Below are 27,654 nucleotides of genomic sequence, written 5' to 3' on the forward strand. Positions count from 1 at the left end.
CCAAAACTAACAGCCAATTACTATGTTTTATAAAATATCAGGCACTTAGACACTACCACAGGATGAAAGAATGCATGGAGTAGGTGGGAAAAGGGTAAAAATAATAAGACCCTTTTCGATTCATTCTCTCACAATTTTAGTTCCAAACGTTCGTGCGAAATAAGGTATTTTGAAAATTAGCCATCTGATTCTGACGAGAGAACCTAATACGGCAGGGGACTGAAACGTTCCGGATACCATTCTTCCTTTAAATTACACCTTTTTACCTTTACATATATTACATCTGTCTATGTATAAATGCTTAACTACATTTAGTCAATATATCCACCAAATTTCAACTTTTAATTTTAAGTTTTACAAAATTTGACGTGGGTAACTTGGTGTGCGAAACAGTGCGCCTTAATGTAACTGTATAGTGCACCCTTAGCAGATTTATACGAAAAAATTGACCGTAAATGGATGTCATGATGCTGAAAACTGTTAGCCAAGTGAGAATTTTGCTTAACCTTACGGTTTTATAGATACATATGTTTGTGCAAAAAACCTTCTGTCTAACCCCTATGTTCAACTTTTAGTAACAGCGGTAATGTTCGTCGACGGATCAAAACCTCAGTAACATTCATAGGTTTAATTTGGTTCTGATTGGTTTAGTAATGTCAGAGGAGAAGAGTTTTGAAGAGAATAATATTAAAAATAGCAAAAAAAGTTGATAAAGGGCAATCAACATGGCTTAGCAGATTTACAGTAACATTTGATCATATGCAGACACCTTCAGGCCGGTTGAGCTAAAAACGCTGGATTTTAGGTTTATTGTCTATAGATCTGGATATTACAGGCAGAAACGAGAACAAGAGAAATCGAGCTCTCGCTTAGTTGAGGCGGAAAATTTAATCCCGTTGTTTATTGCCGTTGCTAATGACTTTAAAAGTTACTTAAAGACAAAAACTGTATTATTTTCAATTTAGATTAGGAATATCATTATTAAACATTAAATTATCAACAACAAATGTATCAAATAATAGTAAGACAAAGCCGTGACCTTTAATTAAAATGATTTTGAGTGGGGGTACGTTTAATCAAAAATGGATCATGCCTAGTGTTCGGTCACAAAAAAAAAAAAAAAAAAAAAAAAAAAAAAAAAACAGGAAAAAATATACAAGTCCGTCAAATGTGCATCTACCAGCATGCCAAATTTAGAATTTTTTCAAGCTGTGATAAAAATAGAAAAAAAAAGTTTTAAGTGAGACGGGACCTCGAATGCTTGCCGATGTATACATGACATACATTTACCTAAGTTTAACTGTATAATCACGTCAATAAGCTTGTCAACAATTAAGGTCAAGGTTACATGTACTTGTATATCAGCAAAGTGATTATAGACCGAAAGTGCTTTACTAGAATTAGTACAAATGTACATCTGTTAGCGATATTTTCTTAAATATTATTCGAGTAATTTATATTATTTTCAAATTTTATTAATTCTTGTTTTTGAGGTGTCCGTGGTAGGTTTTATTTGGTTGATCAGAGGGCACCACTTTTATTTGCTTTTGTTACTTTGTCTGTATGATTTTAGTTACTTCATGTTCTTTGTTGTGTATATCTGTTTTCCATGTCTGGTCTTTGTCCCTGGATTACATTCTTTTGAATACTGCTATAACCTTGGTTCCCTTGATTATTCTTTTTCTCCGTAAAAATTTGTAAATTAGATAAAAAAAATCTGTTTTATCATGATTGTTTTTAATTCTGTTGAATTGTTGAAAAAACAACACTTAGTCTGTGAGTTCTGGATTAGGTTTTGTATTTACGTTGTTTGTTTTTTTTTGTTTTTGTTTTAGTTATTCCATGCGTTTTGTCTTTTGATTTCAGTTTTACGTTTTTATTCTTGAATCCTTTCTCAACACTTTAGTCCCGAATTTCTCATTTTTGTGTAATTCACACTTTCTCTAATTCTATGGTTTACGAATTTTATAACTATGCCGTTTTTTTTTTTTTTGTTTTTTTGTTTTTTTTAAGGCAAATACACTACACACGTGCACACAGTGTATAAGATGCAGCATCGAGAAAACACCCCGATGCCGACATATCATTGGTTGATCAGAGGACACCACATTCTTACAAAACCCCCAATACAAAACCCTCTTTTACCCTAGCTATTATAAAATTTTATCAAGGTCAACCCAAGCTCGTGTAGGCCTGGATCTTTCCGTATAGCTGGCAGCATGTATCTCACACCTCTTTATCACCAAAAGTATTGAATCTATCTATGTATATGTACAAACTATAATAACCACAACTGAAATTCCATTAGGTTTCATCCTTTTTGTTGAAGTTTATAGTTTGTTTCAAAACTAGCTTTGTGGGTGTCATATGCTCGCATTAGAACATATAGTGTCTTGGCATAAAATTTGCATAGAATCTTTCCCAAATTCGTAACTTGTTATCTTATGAGAACCCTTCATTAGTTATTATTATATCCTACACTAATTTTAATACACGGTTGCTGTGCGACGATTGAAATCAAGAATGAAGCTAAAGGACAGTACATGTACGTTCTACATCACCACCTTTGACCCTTTTTGTTTACATTCACATGCACTGGTCATTAAAAATGCCTAATTTCCTCACGTTTTACCGAATTTAAAAGTGATATACCTATAGGGTTTACATATTAAATTCGATGTTCGGAGTTAAATTCGGACTTGTGCCGTTAAAATTAGAGCAAAATAATTAAATTAGGGTATCCATTTAAAATTCGCATATTCCCGATAAAATTCGGTGTGTACGATAAAATTAGGATACACAGCGTATTTAAATTCGAGGTTGTTACCGTTTAAATTCGAACTTGTTCCTAATTAAATTCGGCGTTGTTCTCGGTTCAATTCGGTGATGTTCCAGTTAAATTTTCACCAATTTTGTTTAAAATGTGTCATAAATTTCTTCTAAAACCTAAATTTTTCACGAGTGTAGGTGGCGCCCTTTGTAAAGAGAAAATGCTAGTGCCCGGAGTAAATGCTTTAAAGACACGGTAATCTGTAAAATTAAAACGTGAACATGCTAATTGGTGTTGGATTCAGTGTACAACAGCAAGAATTTTTGTGGTGTAACAATGAAATATAAAATTATGAACTATAGATACCACCACTACAAAAAAGTACAGACTTTATGCCGTTGTAAATTAAAACAATTCTATAGGAGCCGGGTAGTTAAAGGGTATTTCTGTAGGAATAACTGTTGTAACTTGGAACTATACGCATGAGAGCAGAGTATAGACGAATGTGGAATTCCGTCCTCTTATATAATGATAATATCACTTGTTAGATATTAAAATTCTGGTGTCATTGCTTAATTGTCTCGGGCCAGTAGATGGAAAGGTTGATGCTGTATTTTGGGGATGTGTATTGGTTTTTTGTTTTGTTTTTGTTTGTTTTTGTTTTGTTTTGTTTTTGTTTTTTGTTTTTTTGGTTTTGTTTTTTTACAGTAATATTGTTTTAATGGGATTTATAATTACTTTTTTAGGTTTTTCGAAAGTGACTGAAATCAGTGATATTTGAGATATTCTTTTTCTTTTGTTTTGAACTTTTTCTATTCATACTTCTGTTTAGTTTTCTGAAATATTTATGCTAAAGCCACACCACCAATAAGAAAAGGTCAACTTTATTTTATAAATTGTAGTTTCAAATTTGAAATTTATTAAAAGTACACGAAAATTATTGCGCAGGTAAAGATAAATATCAAAGCTCAATTTTCGAATATGTATTTAATTAGGACAATGCAGTTACAGATACAATTGTGTAATAGATTGTTAGTTTGACTTTGTTTATCATTGATGAACAACTTAAATTCAAAACAGTATTTTATTTAACCATATAAAAACTATATATGTTGTTAAATGAACGAACTTTTCATTGAAAAAAACTCAATATAATTGAAATGGTAATTATTAACTTAAAAAAACTCTAAGATAAGAACACAATCAAGCGTGAAACGCTCATGAAGTTCCAAATATCCACAATAAGTTATCATAAGGAATTTACATTATCTAAATACCTTCCTTACATGTAGACATGCATTTGTAATCTTACATGTAGACATGCATTTGTAATCTTACATGTAGACATGCGTTTGTTATCTTAAAAAAAAATGGACCATCAAATAAATTAATATTTAAGTTACCGATTTTTATATGGATATATAAGTTACTTGTGTGCTTCAAAACAAGTTCTCGCTGTGGTCTGATCTAGTTTGATTCTTCACGAACATTGTGTAAAAAAAACTCGGAAAATTACGAAATAACGTAAATTTCTTTGCGATTTCTTAACTACCATTTGCATACTCTCACACGGACAATACATTTTTGTATAAAGCACCAATACAGTTTACTTGTAGAGTGTATACATCTATGAATATCAATATGAATTCCTAATTTGGCAAATTTATTATACTATCGGAAAGCATGGAAGGATTGATTAAAAGAAAAATACAAAAAAATATTTCTAAAAAATTTTGTCACATACTTGGATATTTAATTATAAACGGAACTATGCTAATACACTTAATTTGTATTACGGCGAGTTACCAAAACAAGGCACCTTATTTTGGAAGGCGGCCATTTCAAAACCGATTGAAGTTGTTTTTTGGTATTCCAAAATAAGCGTTCAATCATACTAAGAAAAGTCTAGTTATTTGCCATTTTTAGAGTCAACTAAGGGATGCCTGCGAAATCGCGGTCGATCGAGAAAAGTGTGGACACAGTACAAATTTGTTCCATACAAAATGAGTAATCGCTGTAAAGGATTTACGACCATCTACCATAAATCAATGGTGTACAGTTTTGTTCGAATTGCTTTGGTGGTTTAAGGGGAGTTGATCATTAATCTTTCTGGGGAATTGGTTTTCTTTTTGACTCAGAATTGTTTTTTTTTTTTGCGTGTGCAATTAACGCGCAAAAATATGTACTTTTCTAACGCATGTAAGCCAATTATTTTTTTTTCTTCTTTTTTATTCACATTACTTATTTTTTAACCCTTCCTTAAATAATTATATTTTCTTTTGGTGCTATTTGCTGGTTATCCTGAGGCTTCGCCCAAGTTTTCACACCATGGCCAGTGGGCAGCAAGAGAGTAACCTTGATTTTTATATTGTAGAATTTCGCTTATGTGCACGCTATAGGAAGTCTTCTTGGTCTGATTTGAGTGTCCAGACTTTGGCCTTGTCTTTGGGTGCAAGTGTTTTAAAACATAAAAAGGGGAAAGGTTTAACCGCGGATTTCTGGTGCAGATTTGTTTTACACATAAAAAGGGGAAAGGTTTACTTCGACACATTCTAAATGTGTGAAAATGTTTGTTTGTGATTGATGATCCAGTCGTTTTATTTTTGCTTTTTGTTTTGTTTTTTTTTTTGTGTACATTTTTGGGGAGAGATGGGGTGGGAGGGAAGGAAGAGCTGGGTTGAAAACCCTTTAATTTTCTGAAAGTTCTGCTCCATGTACCCAGTTAAAAGGAGCATAATAAATTCTTAAATTATACTCAAAACAATGGGTAGGGGTTTACCAGTCATGCCAGTGTACACATAAAAAGGGGTACGGGTCCGGACTTCGGGTGCAGATGTTTATACGTAGAAGGGGATGTTTATTTCGGCACGTTCTACGCTTTTCCGGGTCTCAACAGTTTTGCACCCCAGAAAAATGGTGGATGTCGTTTAGTTAAGCAAAATAACAAACTAAGAATACTCGTTTTACATATGTACCCATGATCCGAACAGTACGTCCATTAAGCATGCGCGAAAGCGTATTAGATAGTACAATGAAGTCATTTCTGAAAATTTGGTCTCATTTTGTTGAAATAAAGCTGTTTTCAGGCAGTCCGCACAGAAATTTCTAGTGTTTTGTCATAAAAAGTGCATATTTTTTAAATCCTTGGTGTGTGGATGTTCAAGTCATTTATAAGTAATTTAGTGATTATTGTTATAAAATCCAGTAGCCATGGTAACATCCTGGAAAAAATATTATTGAGTTTTAGTACAAATTAGGGGTGCCTTTCCAAAACTAACAGGCAAATACTATGTTTTATAAAATATCAGGCACGTAGACACTACCACAGGATGAAAGCATGCATGGAGTAGGTGGGAAAAGGGTAAAAATAATAAGACCCTTTTCGATTTATTGTCTCACAAGTTTAGTTCCAAAAGTTCGTGCGAAATAAGGTATTTTGAAAATCAGCCATCTGATGCTGAGGAGAGAACCTAATACGGTAGGGGACTGAAACGTTCCGGATACCATTTTTCATTTAAATTACACCTGTTTACCATTACATATATTACATCTGTCTGTGTATAAATGCTTAACAACATTTAAACAATATATCCACCAAATTTCAACTTTTAATTTTAAGTTTTACCAAATTCGGGGGTAACTTGGTGTGCGAAACAGTGCGCCTTAATGTAACTGTAAAATGCACCCTTATACATGTAACGCACGGACCAATGACGGTCTTCAAATTTTGATATATTCCCGAAAAATCGCGTTTTCCGTAGAGAAAAGATTGTTTCAAAAGATAAATTTAGGAAGTACACAACACTACATTTATACCGCATATCACAAATAAATTCGACCTTCAGTGGAGTTGCGGTTCAAAGAAATCGGTCTCTTAGTAGTATACATAATTAAAGGTTTTCCGATATTTGGGGGAAATCGGCTAATATTTTCGGGATTTTTATTTTGCTACTATGACAACCATAAAATTAACGATTCATTTCCTTTTTACAAATAATTAAACGCTCATCAAACTTTATCAATAAACATGTATTGACTTTCAGGTTCCTGGCTACCTAATTTCCCGAAATGCCGTTATGTCCTATATTATGACGTACCTCCTTTTCGGCCAAAGCGCCCCACCTTTGATTTTTTTTTTGACAGGACCACATCTATGTGATGATGCTTAACTTCTGAGAAAGTTTCGTTTTAACCCCCACCCCCAAAAACATTTTCAAAAATAGGTGCGGACAAGTTCAGTGGGAAACAAAAAAATAAATAGTAATTAAAATTTACATTTCCACGAAACATTTCCGGATCTATTTTTTGAGATACATAATGTTAATGGAACTGCATATTATTAATTGGGACGGCATTACATATCAAATTTGATTGAAATCGGACAACTTTCAGTTTTTGGCCGCAGTGAAAATTCGAAAATGGCAGTGGAAAGGAAATTCAAATTATTATTTTGAAACACAGATTCCTAATCGGGGCGCTTTAAAACACCTACATATCAAATGCCATAAAAATCGGACAACTTTGAATTTCCGACCGCGTTGGCAGAGACGCATGCGATTTGTTTTCCAGAATTGTGTTTGGACCATTGAGCTTAATATTTGTACTTGCATCTGTATCTGTTTCGTCAAATTATGATCAGCAGTTTTCTAGATATTTGGGTTCAAAAATTTTGAGGTAAAAATTGGGTTTTCTCAATTTGGCGGCTATTTCGAAAATATGCTGGCCACTAGAAATTTTTTTCGGAGTTCTGCATCCTTTAAAGAGTAGGGTTCCACTATATAGATATGTCACTGCAGATAATTTAAAGACATTTTGTGAAAATAAACCTTTATGGATACACACAAATAAGCAAATAAAAAAATGTCCTGAAAAAAAGATATTTATCAAATCTTTGCATTATGGAGATTCATGAAAATGATTTATACACTTTTATATTTTGTCACAAAAATCTGTATCTATGTAACATAATGGAAAAAATATCAAATCTCGGGTGCCTTCCCAAAATTAATTGTCAAAAGACAGGTTTTCTAAAATATTAGGCACTTTAAAACTGCTAGGAAAAGTAAGCAGGCATTGTATTGTTGTATAAAAACCACACAAAAAATAAATAAATAAAAATATGTGTATCCCTTTCTGCTTATTTGTTTATGATTTAAATTCTTTAAGTTCGTGCGAAAATTTGCATTATTGAAAAACAGCCATCTGGTACAAAGGAATGAAACTACTGCGGCAAAGACCTGAATAATTCCGGATAGCTTAAAACATGCATTTTACTCCTTTTTATCTTCACAAGTATTGTATCTATTAATGTGCGATTGCTCTACTGCACATAATCAATATTTCAACCAAGCTTCACCTGTTATTTTTAAGTTTTCCTAGATTAGACCAGGTCAACTTAATTTGAGTACGAAACAGTGCAACGCAATCGCATGTGTGTAAAGTGTAACATAGCTTCCTGCGGAGAGTCATCTCAATTAGATGAGGTCATTCCGATAAAACGAGGGAACACTTCGAAGAATCTTTTATCAGGAGAAGTAAAGTAATAACAGTTTAGGTACCAGTATCGTATTGCATATCCCTGAGCAGGTGTACGTCAAAACATGGATGCTATAAAAATATAGTGCATTTTCTTTTTACCTCTCTACAAACTAATATTTTGTCAAAAGATATGAACAATGACTTATAAAATAGAGCAAACATCACACTGTAAGATGAAGAACTTTTTTAAAAGAAAATCTAACATAATATCATAAAAATGTTCCACTGAAAAGGTTGGTTTGGTGAGTGCAAAACGAAAGTGAAAGTAGGGAAAATGGCTATTTATAGTTCGAGACTACTTTTCTGTCCGATCTTCGTGGACTCACCCTATTTTCTTTGCGGGAAATTATTTTTTCACATGTCCTTAGAAATGCTACATAAGTGAAAGTTTTATCGAATCAATTTACATATTTTTTTTTTAAATCCTAAAAATATGCACTTCACTATAGAAGTCTATGGGAAAATTAATACGATACTGAGACCTTTAATAGTTCTAAGTTGTGCATGCAAGCCAGTCACAAAAGTCCCATCACGTTCCCCCATATTTTCAGTGAATCAAAAACCTTGAATTCAGCACACCATTTTCAATCAGGAAACCTAAAATTGATGACAGCCATTTTGAAATGGATATTCCAGAACAAGTGTTTTATCAAAAGGTTATATATAAGTAAGGATATTTCAATTCCATTTTCTTAAACTAAGGAATATCTTTACAAAAAACGCTAAAATATTTCAAAATTTCATGTTTTTCGTTACCATGGTAACACATAAAATATCGCTTCACTTTTTCTGCATAATAAGTTTTATGGCAGGAGAATAAAAACAATATTAAGTTTTAAGTTGTACTTGCAAGCAAGTCACATAAGTCCTCCAACGTTTCCCCAAACGGGCGCAGAATCCATAATTTTCAGTTTGCTATTTTAAGCTTAAATGCAAAATTTCATAAAATTCTGATGTTTTTATTTAAGCTTCCTAAATTTGGATGGCGGCCATATTTGATACTCCAAAACAGGTGTTTAATCATATTTGGAGGGTTCTATAAATCTGCTAAATTAAGTCAAGATATCCCAAGCCCTTTTCCTTAACCTTTGGAAAAACTATAGAAAATATGCATAAATCGGTCTAAAGTTCTTGTTTTTCGTTACTATGGTAACACATAAAATATCGATTAACTTTTTTTGCATGATATTAAAGAGCTTATTAAACTCTACCACCACACCAATTTGCAAGTTCCTAGCTACCTAGGTTTTCGAGATAACGAAATGTCCTTTATTATGACCTATCCCCCTTTTCGGTCGAATCGCCCCTCCTTTGAATTTTTTACGGGAACACATTTACATGTATGTAATGAGATCTAAATTCCGTGAATGTTTCGTCTAAAGCTCCCAAGCACTTGCAAACGTGTGAACAAGCTCGCCGATAAAAATAATGATAATTGAAATTTACGTTTCCAAGAAACGTGTAAAAGTCGCCTCCCGTTTCTGGATCTAATTTTTAGAAATATATCGTACATTGAACTGCATGTCATTAGTCGGGACAGCGTAAAGAACTTGAATATCAATTTTAATAGAAATCGAAAACAACTTTGAATTTTTGACCGCGGTGGCGGCTATTGAAAAACAAGGGGGCCGATACTTAGTTAAAAATATCGATTGGGCTGCAGATTCTAAATCGGGGCGGCTTAAATAACATAAGTTTCAATTATCATGAAGATCGGACAACATTGAAATTTCGACCGCGGTGGCGACCATTTTGAAAATTGACAATTGAGCTGCAGATTATTAATCAGGACGGCTTAAAGAACCTAATTTTCCATTTTTATCTAAATCCGGAAATTTTGAATTTTTGACCGCGTTGGCGGCCGAGACGCATGGAATTTTTTTTCGGGATTTTGTTTCGACAATTAAGCTTAATAATTATACCAAGTTTGGTCGAACTCTGACCAGCCTTTCTCAATATAAGAATTCAAAATTTCCGGTGTAAAAAATGGTAACTTTCAGTCCGGTGGCCATTTTGAAAACATGGCGGCAACTGGATATTTTGTTTTAAAGTTTTGTATCCTTCGAAGAATGTTCTAACTACCTGAAAAGTTCCATCTCAATTGGATGAGGCACTTTCGAGAAAAAGGGCGGACATTTTTAGGAAGTTTTATGACAGGAGAATTAAAATGATATTTAAAATCTAGGTTTTCACGAAACGTGTAGAAGGCGCTTCCCGTTTCCGTATCAATTTTTGAGACGCAGATTGTTAAATGATTAGTTTTGCACAAAAGGGCCTAAAGAACCTAGTTATCAATTTTCTTCGAAATCAGACAAATTTGAATTTTTTTGCCGGAATGTCGGACATTTTGAAAATAGAGGCCCAGGCGTAGCTTAAATTGTCAATCGGACCGCTGATTTATAATCGGGACGACTAAAAGAACCTTAAATTCCCTATTTATTCTCTATAACGCTATACCCCATGACCCCCTGGCACTATTTCAAATGAGGTCCAAGTGGGGTCCAAGTTTTATAGTTGAAAAAACTTCGATTGACTCCTACTTTTGCCGATGTAAAATGGTGCATACCGGTCTCCTCTACAACGCTATACCCCATGACCCCCTGGGACTATTTCAAATAAGGCCCTTAAAATTGGGTCCAAGTGAGGTTCCCTCTGCTTTACATTTGGAAAATTTTCCATTAATTTTCATTAATTTTTTCGTGAAATAGTTGATTTTTTTTTATAGATAACCTTTCCATATTGAATTGAAATATTTTTATTATAAGTTTTAATGGTGTATCCATCAGCACCATGAAAACTGATTTATTCAACGGATCATAGTTTTCCTTTCCTCGTCTGTCTACCCCGGACTTGACTTTTTATGAGCAACTCGGCGGGTGTTTCTAGAAAAGCAGAGGACGCTTACCCTACCGGTGCACCTGGTCCATGCTCCCAGTTTTTAGTGGAGTCCGAGTTGCTCATTTACTTTTGTTACTTTGTATGTATGATTTTAGTTACTTTATGTTCTTTGTTGTGTATGTCTGTTTTCCATGTCTGGTCTTTGTCCCTGGATTACATTCTTTTGATTACCGCTATAACCTTGGTTCCCTTGATTACTCTTTAAAAAAATTACAATTTGATGGTACGTTATGGTTTACTTTGATTTTTTGGTTATCAGATATGACCATATAATTGTTCGCTAGCTTCAGTGTAGCTATGAAATTGTTGTTTTAATAATTATAGTCTGGTCTCTATTGATCACATTAATTTCACCTGGATTTTATCTGTAGAATTATAGTTAAAATTGTAAAACACTGTTATAAACTAAGCATATATTAAAAAACCCAATACTTGTTATCAAATATAGCAGCTTAATGGTGTCTTAAATCAAATATTTCAGTATTTTATTACATGTTGTTGAATGTTGTTGGGATTATAGTACAAAAACAGGATTAATATTTACATGTATATATATGAACTTAATAAAATTGCAAAAAAGTAGGGTTAGTTTTACCCTTAATTAATACGTGTTAACGCACATGATGACCATCTAGTTAAACGTGGATACCAACACAACCACCCTAGCAACCAATCTAAAATTGGTGTAATGAGGGTGATACGTGCAATGAAAGAGAGATTTAGATCCGATGTCAAACCAGTACCAACAGTCTACGAGGAAAAAGCAGTAAAACTACACACACCAGAGTGGAACGATGATACCAGGCAGATAGTAGAGCAACTACCCACATATTACTCAATTAAAACTTCACTCTACCACCAGAGATCACTGTCCAGGCCCGCTTTACCAAAAACTTCTACAGATATCAACCTCCAAGACAATTGGTGCACAACTACTTCTGGAGAACAGTTTCTACTTCCTGATGACAACATTCATCCCCGCATGCTTATATTTGCAACCACCAGCAACCTGAGTCATCTTGCTGCTGCTGCTACTATATTCTGTGATGGCATCTTTTACGTATGTCCTTCATTATTTCATCAGCTGCACACTATTCATGCCATGATCGACGGTTATATGTTCCCACTAGTATTCAGCTTACTACCAGGCAATGACCAGACCACCTACGTCATTTTTTTCAGTCATTAAAGAGATTTCTCGACAACTCAACATTATTCTTCAAGCAGACTCTATTTAACGACTATAAAATGGCCACCAATAACGCAGCCACTACTGTATTCCCAGGTGTGACCATTAAAGGATGTTTTTTTTGCACTATACTGAATGCATCTGGCGCAAGACCCAAAAGTGTGGACTTCAGACCTACTATAAAGACAACGCCGACATCACTCAACTAGTGAGACGAGCAGCAGTACTACCACTGGTCCCTTAGAATGAAGTAGAAGACGTATGGTTCCACTCACTACAAGACATCGAAAACGCAGATAATGTACCCGACTCTACTACATTTACCTACTACATTACCAAACACTGGATTGAGAACAACAGATTTTTATGGAACCACTACCAGACAGAAGGACCTCGCACTACAAACCCATTTAGAGAGCTTGCACAACAAGATAAAAGTCCAATCTAATTAAAATTAGACCTTTTATTACGCTACATTCCATAATTGGCACATGTCAGATCGTGTATTTTAATCAGATTGATTTCAGTGTCATTTACAGAGTTATCTTCATCGGATTTTGCATGATTCTTATCTGTAGTGCTACTTAATATAAATATATGTCTTTCAAAAGTTGCCTGTTGGTGTTTACCAAGCCTGGACCAAATGAACAGTCCAAGGCAACCCATGGTTCTTCAATGAATTGCAAACACAAAAATGTCCAAGCAAGTCAGATGGGGAACTTATTTTTGTAATTAAACTTTTTTGGACAGACAAAGCATGCGTTATACGATTGATATTACAGAAATATAACACCATGTGCCTGTGTTAAAAAGAAAGGTACGTAAACGCCCCCCTCTTAAAGTTAAATTGGATTTTTGTTTATACTGCATGAAATCTTTCTATTCATTAAATAATACCCCCTTTAACAGGGATTTCATTATCTTTTCAGTGAACAGGCTTAATAGAGAAAATGGACCGTCTACACCTTCAAAATGTATCAAAGGGGGGATGGGGCCCATTGTGATTTTGAACCGTCCATTTCCACTTTTTGAACTGTCTACATTTTGACAGTAGCTGGTTCTTAATGAAACCACTGCTTTAATACTGCACATGGTTTGGATGGGCGATAAGGTATGTTCACTTCCAATCTTTAAATCCTGAAATCCTGTATTCACCCTTAATACCTTGTACAATATGTTGTCTATTACGCTTACGAGAAGTCATCCTTATGAAACTTGTAAGCTATAGGAAGAGCAGTCTTTGATAGAAATATTACTTTTTTCAATGTCACGCCGTTTAATTAGAACCGATTATAAAAATCCGTTTGCCATTTACTTCTTCGTCGAGATCTCCATTAATTATAATTGTTTAATGTCATGGAAGGATAACTGTCAGTGACTAATACCAATACTATACGGGAAGCTCTTGGGATTACTGACAAATAAACAGAGCTAGTGGAAACTGGAGTTGGCTGACTTGTAGTAATATAATAGTTCCACCTTGTCTTATTTTGTAGAGGTTAAATTATGTGTATATATCGTGGATAGAAATGTAGTATAAGTTCGTTGAAAGTTTTATAGAATTTTCTAAGATTTTACACTGCAGGCAAAGTGGTGAAATGTTTTTTTCCAGAGAATTTAATAGAAAGCATGCGCCCCACGTGTCTCAGTCGATAATCATCTAATCACCAGTGCTGTGCCATTAGATTATTGTTCTATGCAGAACCGAGATAAATGTGATACCAACCAAAGATATTTGTTTAGAAATTAACAGTTTTTGCAAGTTTATACCACCATTGTGAAATTAGATAAAGAGCGTCATTATAACAAAAATCAGACGTTCAAACGACTGACTTTACTATGAAACTTGATTAACTAACTGCTGCGAAATATTTCTAATGGATGGAAATATTTATTCAAACGATTCATGTTCCGAGGACCATGTGACGGCAACAACGGGAGACTTTGTACTTCTGATATTGTTGTCAATTTTCCCACCAATCACTATAGCTGGGAATATACTTGTTATATGTGTTGTACTAAGGCATCATAAATTTCAACAGAAGGCCAATGTCTTTGTTGTATCACTGACTGTTTCGGACATTTCAGTTGCGTTGTTTGTAATGACTCCCGCCATTATGACGGCGTTTGGGAATATTCAGTGGCTGACACTACAACCGGTTTGCTTGTTATCATTTAGTTTAGACGTAATGTTCACGAGTAGTTCTATTCTGCATCTGATGTGTATGACAGTGGACAGATATATCGCAATATGTAAGCCTTTTAAATACCACAATCTAATGTCGAAACGATCTGTTACCGCTTTGTTATTCATGTGTTGGGTACTACCGGTATTGATATCATTCGGATTAATCTTTTCAGAAGTTCATTCCATAGGCGTCGAGGTTGAAGACTTAGCTGAAAAGTTTCATCAGAATTGTATATTTGTCGTTAATATATACTATGCAGTGTTCTGCAGCTTACTGACATTTTACATTCCTTCGGCATTCATGTTGTTATGTAATATTCTAATATTCAAGTCCGTAAAACGCCAAGGGAGGCAACTCTGTGAAATGAGTACAAGTATAAAGCAGGAACAACACGCTAAAATAGCGAAGCGAGAAGTCAAAGTGGCTAGAAATATTGCAATAATGTTAAGTTGTTTCTTTTTGTGTTGGTTACCGTTTTTCGTTTACAATTTATTAGATCCGGTGATTGGTTACTCGGTTGGCAAAACAACGGCCCTCACTGTCACGTGGCTTGGATATATAAATTCGATGCTCAATCCTTATCTGTATTACTTCTTAAACAAATCATTTACGTCCAAATGTGACTACTTCTGTTTGAGATGCAAGAGAGGGCACGGATCGAGAAGTAATGTCTTTGTTATTAAAAAAAATTGATTTCAGTTCAAAACTGATACAAAGACTTTATAAAAGTTATTCATGATTTTAATTTTAATATATAAATGAACAACAGCAATAAAAGGGAAAAAAGTTAATTCACTTTTAGTTTCTTAGTTTAATTTAAACTTTTGTCAGGTAGATTAAAGGCAATGCATCTAGTTTTGCCCATATCAAGGTCAGATGCATACGTGTATGTGTTAGTGGTTTCATTACGTACAATTTAGTTGTGAATATTTGAAACAAGTACTATCTTAAAAAAAAGGTAACGACGCAGTAAAATTTGTTTTATTTACTTATAATTTTCTACATTTCATTCAGGAAATAACACATGGCTCGCAATGTCAATTTTCGACAGTTTTTTTTTTTAACGCCACGAAGTTATCAGTATTTGGCCAACCGGGAAACAGAATCGTGATCAGGTGACTTGCGTTTCCATGGAAGAGCGTCTTTAAGGTAAATTCTTGGCCTTTTCACTCGATCCGCTACGCTTATTTCTCAAATTTCTGAAAGATAATCCGATATTTAATCTCCACACATGTAAGAACCTTCTAAGTCTTTTCCCTTTTGAAGCGTAGCCGATCTTTAATCTTCACTAATTATAAATGTAAAAAAAAAATCCTTAATATGATGATGCTTCTCTGAAAGACGTATCGCTGGGATGTGTGGGAAAATCGTAACTTGTTTCAGACCATAATGTGTTTTAAGAGTAAATTGAAAGAGCACAGAAATTGGATTGATTGCTTTACGTTTTATCTCATGATAAAGATACAGGGATGAATAATATATTGCAAGCCAAACTCGAGATTCGATGCGAGACTGCGAATTTGCAATGCATATTTTGTCGCTCCTTCAGCATGATTCGAACCACTTACATGTTCAAAATATTTCTTGTCTGTCATGTAAAATAATCTGTCTGCCAAGTCCAACGAAATGTAAATGTGGTCGCTCCTTCACGATTTGTACACGGTTAATGGAAGCTTTCTTTTACAATGCACAGTTGGCCGAGTGAAACCATTTTATTCTCTACTACACGTAACACTGCTCCTACGTAATACAGAAAAGATAACGTATGAATATAAGAGTCATATACATATACTTATATACATGTACAGTTTATCATGATCATATATTTAGATTAAAATATAATTTTTTGTGTATGCCTTACAAGTGTTTGTTTCAACCCTATATCGTCTACCTTATATCACATACCCTATATCACAACTCTAGACGTATATCACATACCCTATATCACAACTCTAGACGTATATCACATACCCTATATCACAACTCTAGACGTATATCACATACCCTATATCACAACTGTAGACGTATATCACATACCCTATATCACACCTCTAGACGTATATCACATACCCTATATCACAACTCAAGACGTATATCACATACCCTATATCACACCTCTAGACCTATATCACATACCCCATATCACAACTCTAGACGTATATCACATACCCCATATCACAACTCTAGACGTATATCACATACCCTATATCACAACTCTAGACGTATATCATATACCCCATATCACACCCTAGACCTATAACGCACCCCTCCACAGACCTTTCTTAAAGAATGCTTAAAATATATGATATTAAGCACATGACATGTCAAAATCTTTGGCCCGGCTTGGGGTGATATAGCAGTCTATGCTTGATCATCATGCGATACAGATTACGACGTGTAATATTCAGTATTTACATGTATATAATAAATAAAATATAATTATTATTTTCTTCTTAGTACCCCAAATACTAGCACCAAGTTTTGTTTTAAATTATTTAGTTATGTTCCTCCAGTTCCCTAACACTAGCTAAAATAATCTTTATTATGTACAGAGAACCAGTGAATCTTGATAAAGAACGCAAATCACACAATTTTATCGAGTTACCTGACAGAGGTAAATATAATCTCTGTGCATTGTAAAAGAAAGCTTCCATTAACCGTGTACAAATCGTGAAGGAGCGACCACATTTACATTTCGTTGGACTTGGCAGACAGATTATTTTACATGACAGACAAGAAATATTTTGAACATGTAAGTGGTTCGAATCATGCTGAAGGAGCGACAAAATATGCATTGCAAATTCGCAGTCTCGCATCGAATCTCGAGTTTGGCTTGCAATATATTATTCATCCCTGTATCTTTATCATGAGATAAAACGTAAAGCAATCAATCCAATTTCTGTGCTCTTTCAATTTACTCTTAAAACACATTATGGTCTGAAACAAGTTACGATTTTCCCACACATCCCAGCGATACGTCTTTCAGAGAAGCATCATCATATTAAGGATTTTTTTTTTACATTTATAATTAGTGAAGATTAAAGATCGGCTACGCTTCAAAAGGGAAAAGACTTAGAAGGTTCTTACATGTGTGGAGATTAAATATCGGATTATCTTTCAGAAATTTGAGAAATAAGCGTAGCGGATCGAGTGAAAAGGCCAAGAATTTACCTTAAAGACGCTCTTCCATGGAAACGCAAGTCACCTGATCACGATTCTGTTTCCCGGTTGGCCAAATACTGATAACTTCGTGGCGTTAAAAAAAAAAAACTGTCGAAAATTGACATTGCGAGCCATGTGTTATTTCCTGAATGAAATGTAGAAAATTATAAGTAAATAAAACAAATTTTACTGCGTCGTTACCTTTTTTTTAAGATAGTACTTGTTTCAAATATTCACAACTAAATTGTACGTAATGAAACCACTAACACATACACGTATGCATCTGACCTTGATATGGGCAAAACTAGATGCATTGCCTTTAATCTACCTGACAAAAGTTTAAATTAAACTAAGAAACTAAAAGTGAATTAACTTTTTTCCCTTTTATTGCTGTTGTTCATTTATATATTAAAATTAAAATCATGAATAACTTTTATAAAGTCTTTGTATCAGTTTTGAACTGAAATCAATTTTTTTTAATAACAAAGACATTACTTCTCGATCCGTGCCCTCTCTTGCATCTCAAACAGAAGTAGTCACATTTGGACGTAAATGATTTGTTTAAGAAGTAATACAGATAAGGATTGAGCATCGAATTTATATATCCAAGCCACGTGACAGTGAGGGCCGTTGTTTTGCCAACCGAGTAACCAATCACCGGATCTAATAAATTGTAAACGAAAAACGGTAACCAACACAAAAAGAAACAACTTAACATTATTGCAATATTTCTAGCCACTTTGACTTCTCGCTTCGCTATTTTAGCGTGTTGTTCCTGCTTTATACTTGTACTCATTTCACAGAGTTGCCTCCCTTGGCGTTTTACGGACTTGAATATTAGAATATTACATAACAACATGAATGCCGAAGGAATGTAAAATGTCAGTAAGCTGCAGAACACTGCATAGTATATATTAACGACAAATATACAATTCTGATGAAACTTTTCAGCTAAGTCTTCAACCTCGACGCCTATGGAATGAACTTCTGAAAAGATTAATCCGAATGATATCAATACCGGTAGTACCCAACACATGAATAACAAAGCGGTAACAGATCGTTTCGACATTAGATTGTGGTATTTAAAAGGCTTACATATTGCGATATATCTGTCCACTGTCATACACATCAGATGCAGAATAGAACTACTCGTGAACATTACGTCTAAACTAAATGATAACAAGCAAACCGGTTGTAGTGTCAGCCACTGAATATTCCCAAACGCCGTCATAATGGCGGGAGTCATTACAAACAACGCAACTGAAATGTCCGAAACAGTCAGTGATACAACAAAGACATTGGCCTTCTGTTGAAATTTATGATGCCTTAGTACAACACATATAACAAGTATATTCCCAGCTATAGTGATTGGTGGGAAAATTGACAACAATATCAGAAGTACAAAGTCTCCCGTTGTTGCCGTCACATGGTCCTCGGAACATGAATCGTTTGAATAAATATTTCCATCCATTAGAAATATTTCGCAGCAGTTAGTTAATCAAGTTTCATAGTAAAGTCAGTCGTTTGAACGTCTGATTTTTGTTATAATGACGCTCTTTATCTAATTTCACAATGGTGGTATAAACTTGCAAAAACTGTTAATTTCTAAACAAATATCTTTGGTTGGTATCACATTTATCTCGGTTCTGCATAGAACAATAATCTAATGGCACAGCACTGGTGATTAGATGATTATCGACTGAGACACGTGGGGCGCATGCTTTCTATTAAATTCTCTGGAAAAAAACATTTCACCACTTTGCCTGCAGTGTAAAATCTTAGAAAATTCTATAAAACTTTCAACGAACTTATACTACATTTCTATCCACGATATATACACATAATTTAACCTCTACAAAATAAGACAAGGTGGAACTATTATATTACTACAAGTCAGCCAACTCCAGTTTCCACTAGCTCTGTTTATTTGTCAGTAATCCCAAGAGCTTCCCGTATAGTATTGGTATTAGTCACTGACAGTTATCCTTCCATGACATTAAACAATTATAATTAATGGAGATCTCGACGAAGAAGTAAATGGCAAACGGATTTTTATAATCGGTTCTAATTAAACGGCGTGACATTGAAAAAAGTAATATTTCTATCAAAGACTGCTCTTCCTATAGCTTACAAGTTTCATAAGGATGACTTCTCGTAAGCGTAATAGACAACATATTGTACAAGGTATTAAGGGTGAATACAGGATTTCAGGATTTAAAGATTGGAAGTGAACATACCTTATCGCCCATCCAAACCATGTGCAGTATTAAAGCAGTGGTTTCATTAAGAACCAGCTACTGTCAAAATGTAGACAGTTCAAAAAGTGGAAATGGACGGTTCAAAATCACAATGGGCCCCATCCCCCCTTTGATACATTTTGAAGGTGTAGACGGTCCATTTTCTCTATTAAGCCTGTTCACTGAAAAGATAATGAAATCCCTGTTAAAGGGGGTATTATTTAATGAATAGAAAGATTTCATGCAGTATAAACAAAAATCCAATTTAACTTTAAGAGGGGGGCGTTTACGTACCTTTCTTTTTAACACAGGCACATGGTGTTATATTTCTGTAATATCAATCGTATAACGCATGCTTTGTCTGTCCAAAAAAGTTTAATTACAAAAATAAGTTCCCCATCTGACTTGCTTGGACATTTTTGTGTTTGCAATTCATTGAAGAACCATGGGTTGCCTTGGACTGTTCATTTGGTCCAGGCTTGGTAAACACCAACAGGCAACTTTTGAAAGACATATATTTATATTAAGTAGCACTACAGATAAGAATCATGCAAAATCCGATGAAGATAACTCTGTAAATGACACTGAAATCAATCTGATTAAAATACACGATCTGACATGTGCCAATTATGGAATGTAGCGTAATAAAAGGTCTAATTTTAATTAGATTGGACTTTTATCTTGTTGTGCAAGCTCTCTAAATGGGTTTGTAGTGCGAGGTCCTTCTGTCTGGTAGTGGTTCCATAAAAATCTGTTGTTCTCAATCCAGTGTTTGGTAATGTAGTAGGTAAATGTAGTAGAGTCGGGTACATTATCTGCGTTTTCGATGTCTTGTAGTGAGTGGAACCATACGTCTTCTACTTCATTCTAAGGGACCAGTGGTAGTACTGCTGCTCGTCTCACTAGTTGAGTGATGTCGGCGTTGTCTTTATAGTAGGTCTGAAGTCCACACTTTTGGGTCTTGCGCCAGATGCATTCAGTATAGTGCAAAAAAAACATCCTTTAATGGTCACACCTGGGAATACAGTAGTGGCTGCGTTATTGGTGGCCATTTTATAGTCGTTAAATAGAGTCTGCTTGAAGAATAATGTTGAGTTGTCGAGAAATCTCTTTAATGACTGAAAAAAATGACGTAGGTGGTCTGGTCATTGCCTGGTAGTAAGCTGAATACTAGTGGGAACATATAACCGTCGATCATGGCATGAATAGTGTGCAGCTGATGAAATAATGAAGGACATACGTAAAAGATGCCATCACAGAATATAGTAGCAGCAGCAGCAAGATGACTCAGGTTGCTGGTGGTTGCAAATATAAGCATGCGGGGATGAATGTTGTCATCAGGAAGTAGAAACTGTTCTCCAGAAGTAGTTGTGCACCAATTGTCTTGGAGGTTGATATCTGTAGAAGTTTTTGGTAAAGCGGGCCTGGACAGTGATCTCTGGTGGTAGAGTGAAGTTTTAATTGAGTAATATGTGGGTAGTTGCTCTACTATCTGCCTGGTATCATCGTTCCACTCTGGTGTGTGTAGTTTTACTGCTTTTTCCTCGTAGACTGTTGGTACTGGTTTGACATCGGATCTAAATCTCTCTTTCATTGCACGTATCACCCTCATTACACCAATTTTAGATTGGTTGCTAGGGTGGTTGTGTTGGTATCCACGTTTAACTAGATGGTCATCATGTGCGTTAACACGTATTAATTAAGGGTAAAACTAACCCTACTTTTTTGCAATTTTATTAAGTTCATATATATACATGTAAATATTAATCCTGTTTTTGTACTATAATCCCAACAACATTCAACAACATGTAATAAAATACTGAAATATTTGATTTAAGACACCATTAAGCTGCTATATTTGATAACAAGTATTGGGTTTTTTAATATATGCTTAGTTTATAACAGTGTTTTACAATTTTAACTATAATTCTACAGATAAAATCCAGGTGAAATTAATGTGATCAATAGAGACCAGACTATAATTATTAAAACAACAATTTCATAGCTACACTGAAGCTAGCGAACAATTATATGGTCATATCTGATAACCAAAAAATCAAAGTAAACCATAACGTACCATCAAATTGTAATTTTTTTAAAGAGTAATCAAGGGAACCAAGGTTATAGCGGTAATCAAAAGAATGTAATCCAGGGACAAAGACCAGACATGGAAAACAGACATACACAACAAAGAACATAAAGTAACTAAAATCATACATACAAAGTAACAAAAGTAAATGAGCAACTCGGACTCCACTAAAAACTGGGAGCATGGACCAGGTGCACCGGTAGGGTAAGCGTCCTCTGCTTTTCTAGAAACACCCGCCGAGTTGCTCATAAAAAGTCAAGTCCGGGGTAGACAGACGAGGAAAGGAAAACTATGATCCGTTGAATAAATCAGTTTTCATGGTGCTGATGGATACACCATTAAAACTTATAATAAAAATATTTCAATTCAATATGGAAAGGTTATCTATAAAAAAAAATCAACTATTTCACGAAAAAATTAATGAAAATTAATGGAAAATTTTCCAAATGTAAAGCAGAGGGAACCTCACTTGGACCCAATTTTAAGGGCCTTATTTGAAATAGTCCCAGGGGGTCATGGGGTATAGCGTTGTAGAGGAGACCGGTATGCACCATTTTACATCGGCAAAAGTAGGAGTCAATCGAAGTTTTTTCAACTATAAAACTTGGACCCCACTTGGACCTCATTTGAAATAGTGCCAGGGGGTCATGGGGTATAGCGTTATAGAGAATAAATAGGGAATTTAAGGTTCTTTTAGTCGTCCCGATTATAAATCAGCGGTCCGATTGACAATTTAAGCTACGCCTGGGCCTCTATTTTCAAAATGTCCGACATTCCGGCAAAAAAATTCAAATTTGTCTGATTTCGAAGAAAATTGATAACTAGGTTCTTTAGGCCCTTTTGTGCAAAACTAATCATTTAACAATCTGCGTCTCAAAAATTGATACGGAAACGGGAAGCGCCTTCTACACGTTTCGTGAAAACCTAGATTTTAAATATCATTTTAATTCTCCTGTCATAAAACTTCCTAAAAATGTCCGCCCTTTTTCTCGAAAGTGCCTCATCCAATTGAGATGGAACTTTTCAGGTAGTTAGAACATTCTTCGAAGGATACAAAACTTTAAAACAAAATATCCAGTTGCCGCCATGTTTTCAAAATGGCCACCGGACTGAAAGTTACCATTTTTTACACCGGAAATTTTGAATTCTTATATTGAGAAAGGCTGGTCAGAGTTCGACCAAACTTGGTATAATTATTAAGCTTAATTGTCGAAACAAAATCCCGAAAAAAAATTCCATGCGTCTCGGCCGCCAACGCGGTCAAAAATTCAAAATTTCCGGATTTAGATAAAAATGGAAAATTAGGTTCTTTAAGCCGTCCTGATTAATAATCTGCAGCTCAATTGTCAATTTTCAAAATGGTCGCCACCGCGGTCGAAATTTCAATGTTGTCCGATCTTCATGATAATTGAAACTTATGTTATTTAAGCCGCCCCGATTTAGAATCTGCAGCCCAATCGATATTTTTAACTAAGTATCGGCCCCCTTGTTTTTCAATAGCCGCCACCGCGGTCAAAAATTCAAAGTTGTTTTCGATTTCTATTAAAATTGATATTCAAGTTCTTTACGCTGTCCCGACTAATGACATGCAGTTCAATGTACGATATATTTCTAAAAATTAGATCCAGAAACGGGAGGCGACTTTTACACGTTTCTTGGAAACGTAAATTTCAATTATCATTATTTTTATCGGCGAGCTTGTTCACACGTTTGCAAGTGCTTGGGAGCTTTAGACGAAACATTCACGGAATTTAGATCTCATTACATACATGTAAATGTGTTCCCGTAAAAAATTCAAAGGAGGGGCGATTCGACCGAAAAGGGGGATAGGTCATAATAAAGGACATTTCGTTATCTCGAAAACCTAGGTAGCTAGGAACTTGCAAATTGGTGTGGTGGTAGAGTTTAATAAGCTCTTTAATATCATGCAAAAAAAGTTAATCGATATTTTATGTGTTACCATAGTAACGAAAAACAAGAACTTTAGACCGATTTATGCATATTTTCTATAGTTTTTCCAAAGGTTAAGTCATAAGTAAAAAAATGTCATTTAGATATCAACAGGGGGTGGGGTGTTCTTGGAAGAATTTTTGGTTAACTAAGTTGGCACCGGCCATTTTGAAAATGAATATTTTGATATTGAAAATGAAGAAAACGATATTTTATTTACTTCCTTTCAAATCACTCTGATCTGAATATATTATGCTTTTACAGATAATGAAATAAATAATTCGATTCAATATATATATATATATATGAAAATAGGTATTTTAACCGTTAACATGGCGAAAACATATATTTTGAACCGAAAAATCTTCAATGTCCCCACTCGATATCAAATGGTCGTTACCTCAAAGACTTACCGCATATAGGGTTTTTAAGGAGAGGCAAATGCGCGTGATGAGTCAGTTTATTTAAATACATTTTTTGTACCACTGCAGCTAAGAATCATGCAAAATGCTAAAAAGCCTACACATTTTAATTTTGATATTTTGTTTGAATTGCCATAGTAAACACAAACTAACATTCGACTTTGCATATAACCCGTGTTCTGAGGAGATAAATATGACATAGGTTACACTGTTGATTCAAAATTAAGGGAGATAGCTCTGTAAATAACACTCTAATAAAATAGAATCTATTGGATTTTCAAAGTTAATTATCTCCTAAGAACAGACAGATTGGAATGAGTAAATTACATATGACAGTGCATCCTCTGTTGCTACTTTTGGCATTAATTTTAAATGTATATATCTTTAATATTATAATTTTTGGACTGACAGTCATCAAAATAGATGTGTTTATGATATCAATGGCAAATGAATATCCACCGAGTTAGAGATTTTGTATAATATCCACCTAGTTGTAATACATTCTGCAATATAAATAATCCATCTAGTTTTTTTATGGGTTTTGCGATGTCCACCAAGTTGTAATAAATTTTGTATTTTCCACATAGTTGTAATACATTTTGCAATATCCACCTAGTTGTGATAAATTTGGTAATATACATCTGTAAAATTGTAATACATTTTGCAATATCTACCTAGTTATTATTTGGCAATATACTTGTTTTTATAAGTTTTTTTTGCAATATCAACCTAGTTGCAATACATATTTGATAATCTATCTAGTTGTTATTAATTTTGCGATATCCATCTACATTGTAGAGTAATAATAATCTGAATATATTTACAACAGCTATTATTCTTATGATTTTTCAAATGTTATTTTAGGTCCATATGGTTCTTCTTACTATAACCCTTTCCAAATGGACAAATTCATGTATGACTTCTTTACAACATTCAACAATATTATGAGCATGAAAGCCCCAGCTCCAAGGCCTAAACCACAGACTTTCCCTGGTGCTCAACTCTTCCCACCAACATTTCCAGACTTTTCAGGAAAGAATTCTGGCTTTAAAACCGTATTAATAAACGACATGAAACCAGGAACAAGAAAAACATTTAAAGTGAACAACGGACAGGGTATTGCTTTCAGGTAAACTAACAGTTTAAGAGTAATCCCCTTTATAACGGACTATTTCACAGTAAAAAAACACAAATGCGTTGTTATTATGCCTTATGAATTCAGTGGAGCAGAGTTTATAAGCAAGCGGAGTAACACGCAGGAAATCTGATAGAAGATATTCGGTCTACAGCGGAGATTTGAAATATTTTTTTCAGTGAGTATATTTTACGAAGGGTCAGTCGACAGGAAAATGATTTTTTTTTAAAGTTGCAAGTACAAAACACATATGTCCTAGTGATCAATGACGAACTGGTCTGCTTCATTAGTTAATCTAAAACACCTTTGACAAAACATTTCATTTACTACATGATGCTCATGTTCGTTTCAATTTTCAGAAGCAGGGACGGAAATGCGGGAGGAATGTCGTTTTCTAGTGGCACCGGAAGCGGAAATGGTTTTGCATTTGGGGGAACTTTCAACAGAGGAGGCAACGGTGGTGGATTTGTGACGAGTCGGAGTGGACCAAAAGGAACAAAAGTTTCATATTCGAAAGGCATTCCGAAGTTTGCAAAAAATTTGTTCAGTTCATTTTCATTTTTTTAGATGAAAGATGCATCAAACACTTGTTGATTGATATGGCTTATGCAAAAAATAAAACTATGGACTGTTCTTCGTGCCAATGATTTGCCATTTCAACGAATTAACTTTATAGTTCCGTGACATATATTAATTTTATCATGGACCATTGAGAGTAATGGTGCTTTTTGTGTGATCAAAAGCACACTAAGCAATACTTACGGATCACGTGACATTGTAAGCTCTTTATAAGTGCTATTAGTATGAATTATGCTTTTATGTGCCATACAAAGATATATAATTAGTACATTATTGTATCCATATGAATGTATTGTATATTGTATTTTATTTCCTGTTCGATATTAAATGCATAAAATGTACGATAGTAAATATATATAGGAATTATAGACGACTTTCACATTAACTTAAAACCAAAGGGAAACGTCTTCATTTATATTGAGCTTAATGGTACCAGTGGTCAACAGTAATACGATCGAACACTCTGACAGAAAACTTAAATCAAAAAGAACAAATTTTTAATTGATACAGTATTATAGAATCACCTTTTTATGTTCAGAGACGCTTTTTCAGATATTTATAACTAGTCTTGTTTTCTCATCCAAAATCCTTTGTCAGGTATAAAATCGTAAACCAGATTCGACGTAAATGGCGAATATTGAAACGAAGTATAATTTACCAGAGAATAATAAAAAAGCTATAGAAATGGCACGATTTCTGTGTAAGATAAGGAACAACTCGTTAACTACAATAGTCGTTAATTTTTGGAATCATTTTTGTTTTGAAATCTTGAATAGTGTGCAATAACTTTCGCCTTAATTTTCAAAATTATATAGTCAATTACAGATATGGGTTACATCCCTTGAATTTTTTCCATAATTCTTGTACATGAGTCTTCATGCAACAGTATTTTATATGTAATTGTTTTTTATTTTATTATGTTAGTTAAATTATTTCAGAGCACCTCTTCCTAAAGATTTATCGCGATTTAGATCCCAATGTACAAAAAAATTACATGATACATGTAAAACATGGGTCTATGTTTTACTTCGTTATATCGTTTGCGCCGAACCCATTTAAAACTGGTTTTAATTCATCAGAACGGGAAACTCATTTGCGGCATGCGGTTTACTTGTACATGTATTTCGATTTATATACATGTATACCTTCAATATGCAAGCCAAAAACCCACCGATCTGACAATGTAATTTCACTCAAGGATACTTCTTTTTTTGTATTTGAAAAGCCCATTATTTGAGCTCTGCGTCGCTAAATTTGCTCAGTAATTTTTCAATGGAATGTTAGGAAAATGAGGATTTTAACGGAGTTATCTGCCCTTGAAATGTTCTTTTTCAGTGCAGTTTAATGAAATTATAACTCAATTTACCAAAGTAATATGAAAAATCTTGTCTATTTCAAATAGTCAAATTAAACTTTCAAAATGATGGCTTTTTCATACCATGTTTCACCAACTGCATGATACTTACAGAGACTGACACTTAAGTATCATGGATGTC

At 34.3% G+C, this 27,654-nt stretch overlaps 3 protein-coding genes across 3 annotated transcripts; 2 read left to right on the forward strand and 1 right to left on the reverse strand.

Moving 5' to 3' along the window:
- The first annotated feature begins 14,272 nt into the window (after positions 1 to 14,272).
- LOC148620782 (5-hydroxytryptamine receptor 4-like) lies at positions 14,273 to 15,355 on the forward strand. The gene has a single exon (XM_088573871.1). It carries the CDS (start codon positions 14,273 to 14,275, stop codon positions 15,275 to 15,277), a length of 1,005 nt encoding a protein of 334 aa, XP_088429997.1. The 3' UTR covers positions 15,278 to 15,355.
- A 2,779-nt stretch (positions 15,356 to 18,134) lies between these two features.
- LOC148620783 (5-hydroxytryptamine receptor 4-like) lies at positions 18,135 to 19,217 on the reverse strand. The gene has a single exon (XM_088573872.1). It carries the CDS (start codon positions 19,215 to 19,217, stop codon positions 18,213 to 18,215), a length of 1,005 nt encoding a protein of 334 aa, XP_088429998.1. The 3' UTR covers positions 18,135 to 18,212.
- Positions 19,218 to 25,291: 6,074 nt separating this feature from the next.
- LOC148620784 (mytilin-3-like) lies at positions 25,292 to 26,499 on the forward strand. The gene is made up of 2 exons (XM_088574581.1): positions 25,292 to 25,573; positions 25,939 to 26,499. The coding sequence occupies exons 1-2, from the start codon at positions 25,344 to 25,346 to the stop codon at positions 26,144 to 26,146; spliced, it is 438 nt and encodes a 145-aa protein (XP_088430707.1). The 5' UTR covers positions 25,292 to 25,343; the 3' UTR covers positions 26,147 to 26,499.
- Positions 26,500 to 27,654: the final 1,155 nt, after the last annotated feature.

Source organism: Perna viridis, chromosome 3, assembly GCF_037379345.1.
Source record: "Perna viridis isolate PV_CMFRI_1.1 ecotype Kerala chromosome 3, ASM3737934v1, whole genome shotgun sequence".
In the NCBI taxonomy this organism is placed as follows: Eukaryota; Metazoa; Mollusca; class Bivalvia; order Mytilida; family Mytilidae; genus Perna; species Perna viridis.

Coding starts and splice junctions, on each gene's coding strand:
- LOC148620782 (XM_088573871.1), top strand. CDS start 14,273: ATGGATGGAAATATTTATTCAAACGATTCATGTTCCGAGGACCATGTG.
- LOC148620783 (XM_088573872.1), bottom strand. CDS start 19,217: ATGGATGGAAATATTTATTCAAACGATTCATGTTCCGAGGACCATGTG.
- LOC148620784 (XM_088574581.1), top strand. CDS start 25,344: ATGGACAAATTCATGTATGACTTCTTTACAACATTCAACAATATTATG. Junction 25,574..25,938: donor GGACAGGGTATTGCTTTCAG/GTAAACTAACAG, acceptor TTCAATTTTCAG/AAGCAGGGACGGAAATGCGG.